At 39.6% G+C, this 13,889-nt stretch overlaps 1 protein-coding gene across 11 annotated transcripts in view; it reads right to left on the bottom strand.

The window, feature by feature from the left end:
* atrx (ATRX chromatin remodeler) overlaps positions 1-13,889 on the bottom strand; it is a 179,830-nt gene that overhangs the window by 33,737 nt on the left and 132,204 nt on the right. For all 11 annotated transcript variants that reach the window (XM_041195423.1, XM_041195422.1, XM_041195421.1 and 8 more), the window contains 2 exons: positions 4,961-5,069; positions 1,435-1,612 (listed from right to left, as the gene is read on the bottom strand). In XM_041195423.1, the coding sequence (XP_041051357.1) occupies positions 1,435-1,612; positions 4,961-5,069 (287 nt within the window). The remainder of the gene's footprint in view (positions 1-1,434; positions 1,613-4,960; positions 5,070-13,889) is intronic.

Genomic DNA, 13,889 nt, shown 5'->3' with positions numbered 1-13,889 from the left:
GTTGAAGCAGTTTAATTAAAAGTGATCTGCATTTGCATCAATTCAGCTCCTCCATACTGTACATGCTTCAGTACTCTGCTCGTTATCATTTGCACACAATTTAAAGCAAAATACTTAAAAGTCACCAGCAAAATTAAATTCCTTGCAACTGAATGTAAAGGGATACATCTTCAGCAAACTGAACCAAAATCCACTGAATATTCTCTGCATTTAGAACTTCATTGAATCTTATTGCAAATATCAAATTATTATAAAGGTAGATTTAAATAGTTCCTGGGATGAAGTGCAAATTTAGAATATGACATCAATTGAATTGAGTGTAGGACAAAGGACTTTGATTCAAATTAGTAGTGTAAATTTAGGACTAATGCCAGGCAATAATTCTGCACAGTGCAATGTGTGGATTAAATGTGCAGAAAGTGCAGGGGAAAGTGGAAATCATTTCTTTTTTTAAATGGGGAGGGTGACCGTCACCAAATAGTTGAATTAAAATGGATTAAATTCCTTATTATCTAGTAATCATTACATCTCTTAATTAGATAAAGTCGGACATTTTGTTACTGGGAGGGGGAAAACAAAAAATTAAAATCCATCTACTTATTGGTTTTAACTGGCTTCTTAAACATCATGATGAATAAAATGAAGTAGCAGACTTTGCAAACTCTCACATTTCAAAACTCTTTAAGAGCAAAGATTTTCACTAGCCAGGCACAATTAAGTATGTCCTGTGAAGTCTTGTTCATTCTTTCAATTGGACTACTGCATTTCAATAAAATGGCTCACCCTCCCCCGACCCCTCAAATTCTCACTGGCAACTAAGGATGGACAACAAATGCTGGCTTTGCCAGCAATACTCACGTTCCATGAAAGAATGTAGAATAACATTAAATTACTTCAAATATAGGACAAGGACTCACCTATACCATCTTTATAAGGAAACGTAATCTAAGGCTGAAGCTGGTACAATTTTAACCCAGAATATTCAGATAAAGTCAGGGTAGTAGAACCAGAGTAAAGCTTTAAAAGTTGAATGAAAAATGTGAGAACACAAAGAAGTGTACTTTTAAAATTTGGAAAGGTGTTAAATGTTTGGACTAATCTACTAGGTAAGGCAACAGAGACAAGGACATTTTGTTATAACTGAAAACAAAACTGCATCCACTGGTTTTGTGGGAAGAAAAAAAAACCAGAAGGGAAGATCATAAATTGATTTCTCTCCATCTTTTGTTTGGTACATTTAGTTGTAAGCAAGAAAGAAACAGCAATCATGGAATTTTCCAGCTCAGACACCGAGGGGCATTGTGGTTGGGACAGGAAAATGTGGAGAGGGCTTGTCCACTCAAAGCATCAAGGACACGGTTTCAGACAATGGAAATCGACAGAGACACACATACACACACACCCCTTTCGTTATGAAGGGGAACATTGTTATACCTGAGCCAAGAACCTGTAGACAAAGACTGGCTTTATCTGTCCAAAACGGTAAACACGAAAGATGCTTTGGATATCATAGGAAGGATTCCAGGATGCATCAAAAATGATAACACGGTTGGCAGCTACCAGATTAATTCCCAGAGATCCCGCTTTGGTGGAAATGATGAACAGACGGCCCCTGTAAGAAATAATTGCCCAAAGACATGAGATAATTACTCAAAGACAATCAGTAAAACTTAAGACAAATTTAGGATTAGTTACACTTTCATCAGAACAAGTATTGAAAACCAGGAGAGTATGTGATCGTGCAAGAGCAAGTACATGTAAATACCAGTTAAACTCCATGCATTCTATCATTTATAAAGTACACTTAGCATGCAAACATAAATGCAACAAACAAAAGTGAACAGAAAATCCTGAGAAGTGCTCAAAGTTGGGTAGCATCTGTGGAGAGAGAAATAAAGTGAACGCTCTAAGTCAGCGACTTTTCATCAGAACAAGCATCAACTCTTTCTTCTCACAGGTGCTGCTTGAGTTTTCTGACATTTTGTTTTATTTCAGATTTTCAGTATCTGAGGTATCCTGCTTTTGCAACATACATCTTTTTCCGCAATTATAATTTATCCTCACAATTCTAACTTGTACCGACACCGTGCATATTCTTTCTCTTCAATTGAAGGAGATTCTACTCTTCTCCATGTAACATTAATAAAATAAATACTCCACATCATTTTTTGAGGAGGTTACAGAGAAGGGCAATGCTGTTGATGTGGTATAGATAGATTTTCAAAAGGCATTTGATACAGTGCCACACAGACTTCGGAGCGAAATTCTAGCTCATGGAATAACAGGGGAGGTAGCCGCTTGGATAAGAAATTGGCTGAGTTAACAGGAAACAGTAGTGGCTAATGGATGTTTTTCAGATTGGAGTAAGGTTTTAGTGAAGTTCCCCAGGGGTCAATGTTGGGACCCTTGCTCTTTCCGATATATACCAACAACCTAGATGGCTTTTTCAGCACATGATTTCAAAATTTGCAGATAATATCAAGATTGGAAACTTGGTCAACTGTGATGAGGACAGTCTTTAACTTCAAAAGGGCATAGACATGTTGGTGGATTGGGCAGACAAGTGGCAGAAGAGGTTCAATGCAGAGAAGGGTGAGGTGATTCATTTTGGGAGGAAGAATATGGAGACACAGCTTAAAATAAAGGGAGAAACTCTAGAGGTCTTGCAAGAATAGAGACCTCCGTATATGCGTACGTAAGTCATTGAAAATGGCTGGACAGGTTGAGGGAGCAGTTAATAAAGCATATAATATTTGAGGCTTTATTAATAGGGGCATTGAGTCCAAGACGAAGGTGATCATGTTGAACTTGTATAAGACACTAGTTAGGCATGATCTGGAGTACTGCATCCAGTTCTGGGCATCATATTTGAGTAAGTAGGTGAAGATACTGAAGAGACTACAGAGGAGATTCACAAGAATGATTCCAGGGATGAAGAACTGTAGCTATGAAGATAGAATGGGGAGGATGGAACTGTTTTCCTTAGAGGAAAGACAGCTGAGAGGAGACGTGGTAGAGGTATTCACGATCCAGAGGGGTATGGACAGGGTAAATAATGAGAAACTGATCCACTCAAGAAAGCATCAAAAACTGGAGGGCAGAAATTCAAAATAGTTGGCAAAAGAAGTAAAAGTGATGCGAGGAAAAAAATTTTCACCCAGAGGGTGGTTGGAATCTGGAACAAACTTCCCGAGAGGATGGTGGAGGCAGGTTCGATCAAGGTATTCAAAAGGAAATTGGATTGTTCTGAAAAGAATGTGCAAGGTTACGGGAATAAGGCAAGGTAGGGGGACTAGATAGAATGTTCTTTCAGAGAGCCAGTGCAGACTCAATGAACCGAATTGCCTCCTTCTGCACTGTAAAGATTGTGATTCTATATGCATTTCATAATCACTGGCCTGCACTAGACTGAAATAATTTCAGTGCAAAAAATTGAGTTACATTTGCTCAAATTATGCCCCAAGCACACTGGTCCAGATTTTGGAGTCAGAATAAGTTATCAGCACTCTGTTAATAACAAGTAAATTGCAGCATCTTCCAGCATCTGCACATGCGCAATCAAATGCAAAAATCAAGAAGTTTCGACACTGATATGTTGTCAAGAGATTAGGCTTCCAAATACATGGAAGGGTGTGAAGTTGGGCTAATTATCCACTAGGTAAGCACCAAACATGCTAGAGAATGTTAGGGCTTGTCAATACAAGCGCAAGTAAATTTTTAACAGCCTGGCAAGTCTTAATTACTACCAATCTCTGGCACTGAAAAATTACTTTTGCAAGAGTAGGGTTTCATTTGTTCAGAGTTTAACCCTTGTTGGAAATTTAAAAATGAAAATGTTTTTAAAAAATTTTGTCTCTCGTCACCCCCTTAATCCCATTTTTCTGCACATTGAGTTAATACTTTTGTTCAGATTCTGCATTTCTCAGTAAGGATTCAATCTATCATTCTTCCACTGATGCAAAATCCAGGCCATAATTGCTGCAATGTACAAAGAGTTGATTGGAATTATTTATATAGCACATACTGGAACCATATATCCTGTAAGTCTGCAGAACTGTCCAGGCTAAACACATTTACCCAGATCTTGCAGTCACAGCAAAGCAGAGGCTTATGCCACTGACCACATGAAAAACCACAACCCTATCTTTTCTGTAAGTGGCAGCAGGAACTTGCTTTCCCAGTGTGGGTCCAACAATGAACTGAGGCGCCCAATGACAAATTGCCAGCGAAGTCAGGCAATGATGTCACAAGCTGAAGACATGATCCCTGAGGTCTGTCTCCAGATCAATGACAGGCAAGTGGTTTTTAATGATTTTTTAAAATGATTTTCCACTTTTTAGTTGATATACTTTTAATTGCAGTCCCCCAGCCACCCAACCCCTCAGCTTCCTAGCTTCACTCTCCTCCCCTCTATTGTGTTGTTTCTGACATCAGTGGGACTGATCAGCCAAGGTGGAGAAGAGCCGGGGTGCTGGAAGAAAGGGAGTGTTTTCACACTGCTGCTGATTTAATGGGCTGCAGGCTCTACACCTGCTAGGAGCAACCCTAAAAAAAATCCACATAAAAACTGACACACGTGCTGGGTAATCAGCCTAAGCTCACGTGCGACAGGTCCCAGCAGAAACATCAATGTGGGCTCCAGCCATACAACACAACTTCCGGATTAGAATGTAAGTGGACTCTTCAGAGGTTGTGTTGCTGTTGAGGCCCTCAGCAGTGGTGAACTTCAGTGTTCACTGCTATTGCGATAACACCCAGAACATTATAAACTAATGCACTGCAAATAAAACTATCCAAACAAAGATGGACAAGCTCAAAATTGCAACAAGTATAAATTCATTGTATGCTAAATTAGTTTTTATGTTGCACAAGTATAGTTTTCTGCATCACATTAGTGAACTGGAGTTTTGCAGATTTTTAGTGAATGGCAGATCTTCACACTCATTTTGGAATACATTACCTGACATTACTCTCATCATTGAACTCTTCAGCCCATTTTTTTCTTGTCTGCGCACTTGTAGAACCATCCATTCGATAATAATCTACATTTCTGTACCATTTCCCAGTACCTGCAATTTGAAATACTTATTTGTAAATGGACATCTTTTCAATGATGGCTTACATTCAGAAAAATGAAATGCACTGGTTCTTCAGGAATCAAACTTATTCAAGAATTCCAGCTGAAGCTTTTATCTAGGGGCAGAACAATAGCACAATTGTTGCAGCAGTGTTATTCATCTTTGTGCGATCGTAAACATCAGAGTTCTCAAGTGTGCACATGTGGGAGGGGGTGGGAGTCGAAAAGAAAAGCTAGTTGGCAGTCACAGCACCTTTCAGTCACAGTTGGTGCATTTGGAAGATCAGGAAAAATGTCATGCGTGACTGAGAAAAAAATTTCATAGGTTTGCACTACCACTCAAATAACCATATATTTATCAAAAAGAGAAGAATGAATCCAACCACCTGTCAAATGACATTTCCACTTTAAAGAAAGAGGCCAGTATTTTAGTAGTGCAGCTCTGCTACCTGCAGCATGCATATGTAAAAATACATTAATAGAGAAAAAAAAAGGCAAGAAAAAAGCCCCAAGAAATTAGACAGGTCATTAGTTGGTTACAGAACATAATATAGAAGCCTACAGAAAAAACAGAAAATGGAGATACTCAGCAGGTCTGCAGCATGTGGAGAAGGAAAGAGTTAACATTTGAGACCTGTGACCTTTCCTCAGAGCTGGGAAAAAGTTAGAAATATAATAGATTTTGAGCAAGTGAAAGGGGAATGGGGGGTGGGTGGCCAGAGGCTGCAAAGAATAATGAAAGGAGTCTCTGATAGGGTGAATGGCAGGAGGAATTAAATGCCATAAGGTTTCATAGTGCAAGGCCAAAGTTAGTGGTAAAGGGGCAAGTAAAGAAATAAATGATGTGTCTAGGGGAGGTGGTGTGAATGGTAGAACCCTGAATAGCTGCCATCCAAGGAATGGAAATGAGAGAGAAACAAGAGAAGAACCCAATCCAGTAAGGCAAAGTCAAATAAAATGGGGACATGAGTTATGATCTAAAATTGTTGAACTCAATATTAAGTCCAGAGGCTGTTATGTGCCCAGCTGAAAGATGAGGTGCTGTCCCTTGAACTTGGGTTAAGCTTCAATGGACACTGCAGGAGGTCAAGGACAGAAAAGGTCAGAGTGGCAGCAAGGTGGAGAAATAAAATGGCAGGCAACTGGGAGCTCAGGGTCATGCTAGTGAACTCAAGGGTGTTCTATAAAATGGTCACCAGCCTGCATTTGGTCTCCCCACTGTAGATGAAACCATTGAATGAGCAGTGAATACAGCAGATGAAATGTAAAGTACAAATAGATTGCAGTTTCATCTGGAAGGTGTATTTGGGGCCTTGGGCAGTGAGAAGGAAGGAGGCAAAAGAACAGGTGTAACATATCTTGCACATGTATGAAAAGGTACCATAGGAAAGGGTTAGGGTGCTGGAGTAGAACGAGCAATGAACTAGAGTATCCTGGAGGGAAGTCTGTTCAAAATGCTGAAAGGGAAGAGTAGAGGAAGATTATTTGGTGGTGGCATCCTGAAGGAGGTAGCAGAAAGGACAGAGGATGATCTATTTAATATGGAGGCTGGTAGGGATGAAAGATGAGGACAAGGGGAATCCCATCAAGGTTCTGGGAGTGAGGAAAAGGTCAAGAGTCTTATCAAACATGGTGGGGGAATTTGTTGCTTGAAGACAGACAAATGTATCAGAAGGACTAGAATGGAAGGTTGTATTGTCTGAACAGATGCAACGATGACTGAGAAACTGAGAACGGAACAGAGTCCTTACATCAGGCAGGGTATGAGGAGTGTAGTCAAGGGAGCTGCGGGTATCAGTGGGTGTATAGGGACATTTGGTTGATAGTTTGTCACCAAAAATGGAGACAGAAGTCAAGGAAAGAAAAAAAAGTTGGAGATGGGCCACATGAAGGCAAGGCAAGAATAGAAATTGGATACAAAGTCAACAAGATTTGCCAGTTCAGGGTGAGAGCAGGTAAAGACATTAGTGTCAACAATTTACCCACAAAACTGCAGCATTAAAAGACCTCTTGCGCCTGTGATGCTACACTATTTGAATCCCATTTCCATGTGATTTTCCCATTTTTTTCCATGTTCCTTTGAAGTATAGGACAATACCAATCCAATGCCATTTTAACTTGTGATTGCTTCCTTCTTAGCCTCTTTTGACAAAGCATGTCCACATTCTAATAACAGACAAACAATTTCCTGTACCCTCCCCACCCCCCCCACCGATTTGTCCTTGCGATGATCTCAGGTTAGTCCTGTATTATAGATTCAAGCAGAGGAAATAATCTTTAACCCCTTGTGAAACCTCTAATTTGCCTTCCTTAATCTCAGTCCTAGTGGGGAGAAAAGGTACATTCAAAAAATTACTTCAAGCTAAATAACGGGAAAACGGCTAGGGGATGCAGGTTCAAATGGGGAAGGAGGAACTATCTGGGCAACGTCAGCAAGTTCTTCACAAAGTAAGCTGCATATGGGCTGGATTTCCAAGTAAGGTAGTGGAAGCAAAAACTTAATTTAAATATTACTGACAAAAAGAGACATGCTGCCCAAGTTTTGCTTGCACTCACCAGATGCAAGAATGCCAAATTTCAAAAATTTATACTGCATGGGAAAAGGGGTGATTAGTTGGCAACTCAGCTCCAATTGGTCGAGATATTACTACAGCAAATGCACCAGGGAGCTATTGTCCTCCATGCTTTTGTTTATTTAAAAAAGGTACAATGTCTGGACACATTTTTTATGGCTGCAGAGGACAGGTCCTTGCATACGAATATATGCAGCTTCAAGCATGCATAATGAGCTACATTGCGATCCCGAATGATGATCTTAAACGTAGTACAGAACTTGAGAACGGTGTTGCCGATAAAAAGAGATTCCCTTGTCGAAGCTTTCTGTCTTGCATTCATCAGGATACTTCGCAAGAACACCAAACGTAAAGGGAACAACAATTTATACTATATGAGAAGAGTGCTGATTGGTTGGCAAGTGGAGTCTGATCAGTAGCGATGTTGCCATAGATTATGTACCAGTTGGTGGGTGACTGACAGTTAACTGCCGAACATTGTTTGAAAATTTAAACTAGACAGCTTAACTTTGATTCATTGCTTAAGGCAATGCCTTGACCAGTGAATGACTGTCACTTATTTCGTTTAGCTGAAACAAGCACAATGTGTATACATGTTCTTTGCAGACCGAAAGAACATATACACACATTACGTTTCTTTCAGCTAAATAAATGACAGTCATTTACTGATTCATTCTTCAGTGCAATGTCTTGACTAGAGTTAAGCTGCATGGTTTAAATTTTTTAAACAATGTTAACTGCCAGTCACCATCAACTGGTGCATTCTCCATGGCAACTCCTCTGTCAGAGTCCACTTGCCAACCAATGAGCACTCTTTTCTCAGAATAAATTGTTGCTCCCTTTATATTTGGTATTCTTGCAAATTGTCCTGATGAGTGCAATACAGAAAGCTTTGATGAAAAAAACATTTTTTCATCAGCAATAATCTTATAAATTTGTTAGTGCAATCCTTAGCATACTCGGGATTGTTCGGCAAATCGTGCCCAATCGTGAAATCACAGAGCATTAGACAATATGTCTTAAGTTCTGCAAGCACAGGTCACTGACTACATAGTACTCTGCCCAGTGCAAATAGCAGAAGGGGCGTGCTGTTTGATATGACCTGCCAGTTATTGAGATATACGGCCCATGTACCTGACACTGCATCAGCACTGAAATTCATATACCACATTACAATGTGGTAGGCAAAATGTCTTTTTAGCTTGACGGCAGCATCCTGTTAGTGGAACACACCATTCGTTGTTGTCAGTACAGAGCAACAGCATGAGAACAGTTAGCTTCACCTGTTGCTACGCTGGGAGCAATGATTTATGAATTTCAGAGCCGGCGCTATGCCAGGTACATAGGCTGTATGCCCCCACAACTGGCAAATTGTTTCAAACAGCACAACCCTTAGGCTGCTTGCAATAGGCAGAGTCCTGACCATACTCAACAAACCCAGGACTGCAAAACTCAGAATATTATGTCTAATGTTGGATGTGATTCCATGATTAGACACCATTTGCTGAACAATCTCAAGTGCACTAAGAATTGCGCAATCAATTTAGGATTACTGCTCAGACTTGCAATGCCGCTCACGTACATTTGATAGGAGGGACATATATTCATATGCAGGGACATGTCCTCTACAAGCAAAATGTGTCAGACATTGCACCTTTTTTTAGAATAAAAAAAAGCACAAGAGGACAACAGCGCCCTGCTGCATTCACCACAGCAATGTCTTGACCAGACCTAACTTGCCAACCAATCAGAACCCGTTTTCCCATGCAGTATAAACTGTTGTTCCCATTAAAATCTGGCATTCTAGCATGTCTTGACGAGTGCAAAAAATAAACTTTTGACAAGTTTTTTTTCCAGAAATACTCTAGTTCTGTACTACCAGGCAGCTATTTTTAATTTTTTTTTCATTCATGGGATGTGGGCTTTGCTGACTGGGCCAGCATTTATTGCCCATCCCTAGTTGCCTTTGAGAAGGTGGTGGTGAACTGCCTTCTTGAACCACTGCAGTCCATGTGGTGTAGGTACACCCACAGTGCTGTTAAGGAGAGAGTTCTAGAATCTTAATTCAGCGACAGTGAAGCAACGGCAATGTAGCTCCAAGTCAGGATAGAGAGTGATTAGAGGGGAACTTCCAGGTAGTGGCTTTCCCATCTATCTGCTGCCCTTGTTCTTCTAGATGGTGGTGGTTGTGGGTTTGTAAGGTGCTGTCAAAGGAGCCTTGGTGAATTCCTGCAGTGCATCTTGTGGATGGTACACTATGCTGCTACTGTACACCGGTGGTGGAGGGAGTGAATGTTTGTGGATGGGGTGCCAATCAAGCAGGCTGCTTTGTCCTGGATGGTGTCGAGCTTCCTGAGTGTTGTAGGAGCTGCACTCATCCAGGTAAGTGGGGAGTATTCCATCATACTCCTGATTTGTGCCTGGTCGACGGTGGATAGGCTTTGGGGAGTCAGGAGGTGGCTTAATCGTCACAGGATTCCTAGCCTTCGAACTGCTCTCGTAGTCACAGTATTTATTCGGCTAGCCCAGTTCAGTTTCTGATCAATTGTAAACCCCCTCCCCGCCCCCCACGATGTTGATAGCAGGGGATTCAGTAATGGTAATGCAATTGAACGTCAAAGGGTAAAGGTCGGACTCTCTCTTGCTGGAGATAGTCATTGCTTGGCATTTGTGTGGCACAAATGTTACTTGCCACTTGTCAGCCTAAGCCTGGATATTGTCCAGATCTTGCTGCATTTGGACATGGACTGATTCTGTATCTGAGTCGCCACAATGGTGTTGAACATGGTGCAATCAGCGAACACCCCCACTTCTGACTTATGATGGAAGGAAGATCATTGGTGAAGCAGCTGAAGATGGTTGGACCTAGGACACTCCCCTAAGGGACTTCTGCAGTGATGTCCTAGAGCAGAGATAACTGACCTCCAACAACCACAACCATCTCCCTTTGTGCTAGCTGGATGAATAATGAAGAGTTGGACGAATAATGAAGAGTTGAAAAGCCCTCAGCTCATCCTCGAGAGGAACATATTTCTTGTGTCGTTCTACTGAATTTTTCTATTGCACAACTATCCTCGTCATGGAATGCTCGAGCTTCACACAATGGTTCCAGTGGCCTAACTAATCTCGCTGATAAATTCAAGTTCATCACTTTGCCTTTACATACAGTGCCTGGATGTACATAGAGAATCCTAGGTATCTTTCTATATATGTTTTCTACCTACACTACCATTTTTAAAAATCTATGTACCTAGGTCCCTATGCAGTTCCACCTGGTTAGGAATCTGGCCTTATTGTTTGCCCCCAGTTTTCCACAACAAACTGCCTTTCAGCCCAATCCTCTAATCAAGTTGTATTTAACTATACACTCCCCTTTTTTATCCCTACGTATTTTTTCCATCCATGCAGCTACATTCATCTTAATTTTCATAAACCTTACCAAACAACTGATATTCCACAAGTATAACATGTTACATTCCCTTCATTCATACACCAATTTCCTCAAACAAATCAACTGAATTCTTCAAGCCTTTAGAAATCTATATCAAAATGCCTTTAAGTGTTCACTAAACATGTATAACCAGGCAACATTAACTGGCCTATAATCTCCCAGCTGATCACTCTTCTTAAAACCTGAAGTCTCAAGTTTAACTATTCCAAATTACGATACCATTTCTAAAATGGATCACTTGCTATACTGCTACAAAACATGCTTGATAACCTATTTCTCTCAAAACCAAAACAAATGTTAGAGTTTTCAACAAGTCCGAGGATACAGAAAAGACTATTAACTGTCATTTAGTCTACAAATGAAACACTATTTGGTTTCAGCCTCGAACGAAAATGTGTTTCTTTTTGTTAATGAAAGATATAATATCCAAAAGTTTATTTCGGTAACAGAAAACAAATTAATCCGCCACTTCAAACTATGACAAAAACTTGTGAAAATTGTTTACTGCTGTAACTGATTTTGCTGTAACCAAAGTTTTGTCCCAATGTCTTGCTTTCCCTTCAGAATCATTCAAGGTTTATTCTTTAAAACACATTTAAAAACAGGATTTCTACTGCCTCTATTTCAGTAGCAACAATATTAACAAATAAGAATCACTGTTGAGTGAAAGCAAATAGTGTTTCATTTGTAGACTAAATGACAGTTAATAGTCTCTTCTGTATTCACTGTTGAGTGAGAAGATTTTGACATTTAACAAGCTAACAGGAAAATAAATTCAAAGGTTAACAGTTTCTTTGAAAGTTTGCAAAACGGCCAATGTTTATGGCCTACATTTCAGTAAGTGATTAAAGGGAAAAAATGTTTATGGAGAACTTTTATTTAAAAATCCATCAAAAACCATTTGGTAACATCCTTGTATTTATAAAACAATTTCTTTATCAGCAGAGACCAGTCATATTAGATCGCTTTGCTATCATGTTGCTCCAGCAATATCAATGATGGGGAGGAGTCCAATGTATCCCAGAGAAATTCTACTGACTACAAAGGGAGGCTGAAATTTTAGACCACACTGACAGCTCCATGTTACTTCTGGTCATTCTAAAGTCATGCTTCCTACTTTAATTCAGCTGTCAGAACAGTCTTTAAATTTTAAAAAATTGTGAATAAGTCATTTTCCATTTGCACTTATTTTCATTGATATTTTCACCAAATCAATACAGCAAAGCATAACTTAAGCTGTTGGTGTTATTGCTCAGCTATTACTCACGTGGAAAAACGAGGGCTAAGAACTGTACAGAAAAAGCAGCTTTAAATGTAATATTCCAGTAGATCACACCTCAGGAGTGAATGATAAAGCATTGTTCATATTAACTCACAAGGCTTCTTGAGTGATACTGTTGGCAGTCATTGAAATACTTGTTACTGCACCTTCCCACCATCTCCTTTAGAGTTGAAAGAAGGTGGAGTGAGGTAAGCAACACTTTTTTTTTTGAAGGAAGCATCTAAAGCAGTAATTGGTCAATAGTAAATTGCCAACAGAGCTTTTTAACAACATTAAGTTCTGCACCCAACAAGTTACAACTTGAGGAAAAATGTCTTACAATTCCTTTACACCTTGCAATCAGACTTCCATTAAAACCTAAAGACTACAATTCTAGTCAGATCAGATGCTCTACATGGCATGACCTTTAATCAGTGTAGTCTTAAAGTTTCATGCCCAACTTTTCAATTGAAAGGGACTGAAATAGGAAAATACAACCTAATTTTTCAAGTTGAAAATCATCCTCTTGTATTTATCTTTTATATTAAAGTCAATTTCAAAAGACAAAACACATTTAACCTCCCAAATTACCACATTAACCCTATTTTTTTTATTCCCCCATGTGCATGGTCTCAATTACTAAGCAACAATCTACCCCAGACAAATTGCATCCCTAAAGTAATACTTTCAGGAATCAAACTTCTAAGGTCTAATCACTATAGAACTGAAATGCAGAACAGCTGCAGTTTAATTACGTTGTGAAATAACACTACCTAATGCCAGATGTACAAAAAAGTACAGCTGATTGCTGGAGGCACTGGTTAACTAACCTTTAATTCATTGGGGTTAAAGTTTATTTATTCAATATGAATGCAGAATGCATTAAGTTCCTTATGGGTGACATCCGGAAGTTGTAATGCTAGTTGATGGATTATGGGAAACCACAAAATTGATGATGCTGAACACAGCACTATTTTGAAATGAAAACATTGCCTACTCACATAGCATGAAAGAAACCAGATATACCATCTACATTTGCACCTCGCACTCAGATAATTTACATTTACATGGAAAGTGCACTTGCCTTTCAGATAGTTGATCAAAGATTACAAACCAATCGATGCCTACTTCAAAAAAAAGGAACATATGCACACAAACACAGAAGAACCAAATGGTAAACGTATTCTCTATTATACCAGTACTGGAAGGGTGTCCACAAGCCCATTAGCAAGAGGCCATTTGGGATGTGGAGACACTACTGATATTAAACAGCAGGGTTTCATTTAAATAAAGCTACCAGGAGGGTATGGGGAGGTGGTGGCATAGTGTTAATGTCACTGGACTAATAATCTGGGGACATGGATTCAAATCCCAGAAATGCAGTTAGCGGAATTTAAATTCAACTAATAAATCTGCAATTAAAAGCTCTCTCAGTAATGGTGACCATGAAACTATCATTGATTGTTGTAAAAGCCCATCTGGCTCACGAAAGTTCTTCAGTGAGGGAAATCTGTCGTCCTTACCTTG

This window comes from Carcharodon carcharias, chromosome 9 (assembly GCF_017639515.1).
Source record: "Carcharodon carcharias isolate sCarCar2 chromosome 9, sCarCar2.pri, whole genome shotgun sequence".
NCBI lineage: Eukaryota > Metazoa > Chordata > Chondrichthyes > Lamniformes > Lamnidae > Carcharodon > Carcharodon carcharias.
The sequence above is the reverse complement of the archived record's forward strand: the minus strand, read 5'-3'. Positions and strand labels throughout refer to the sequence as shown.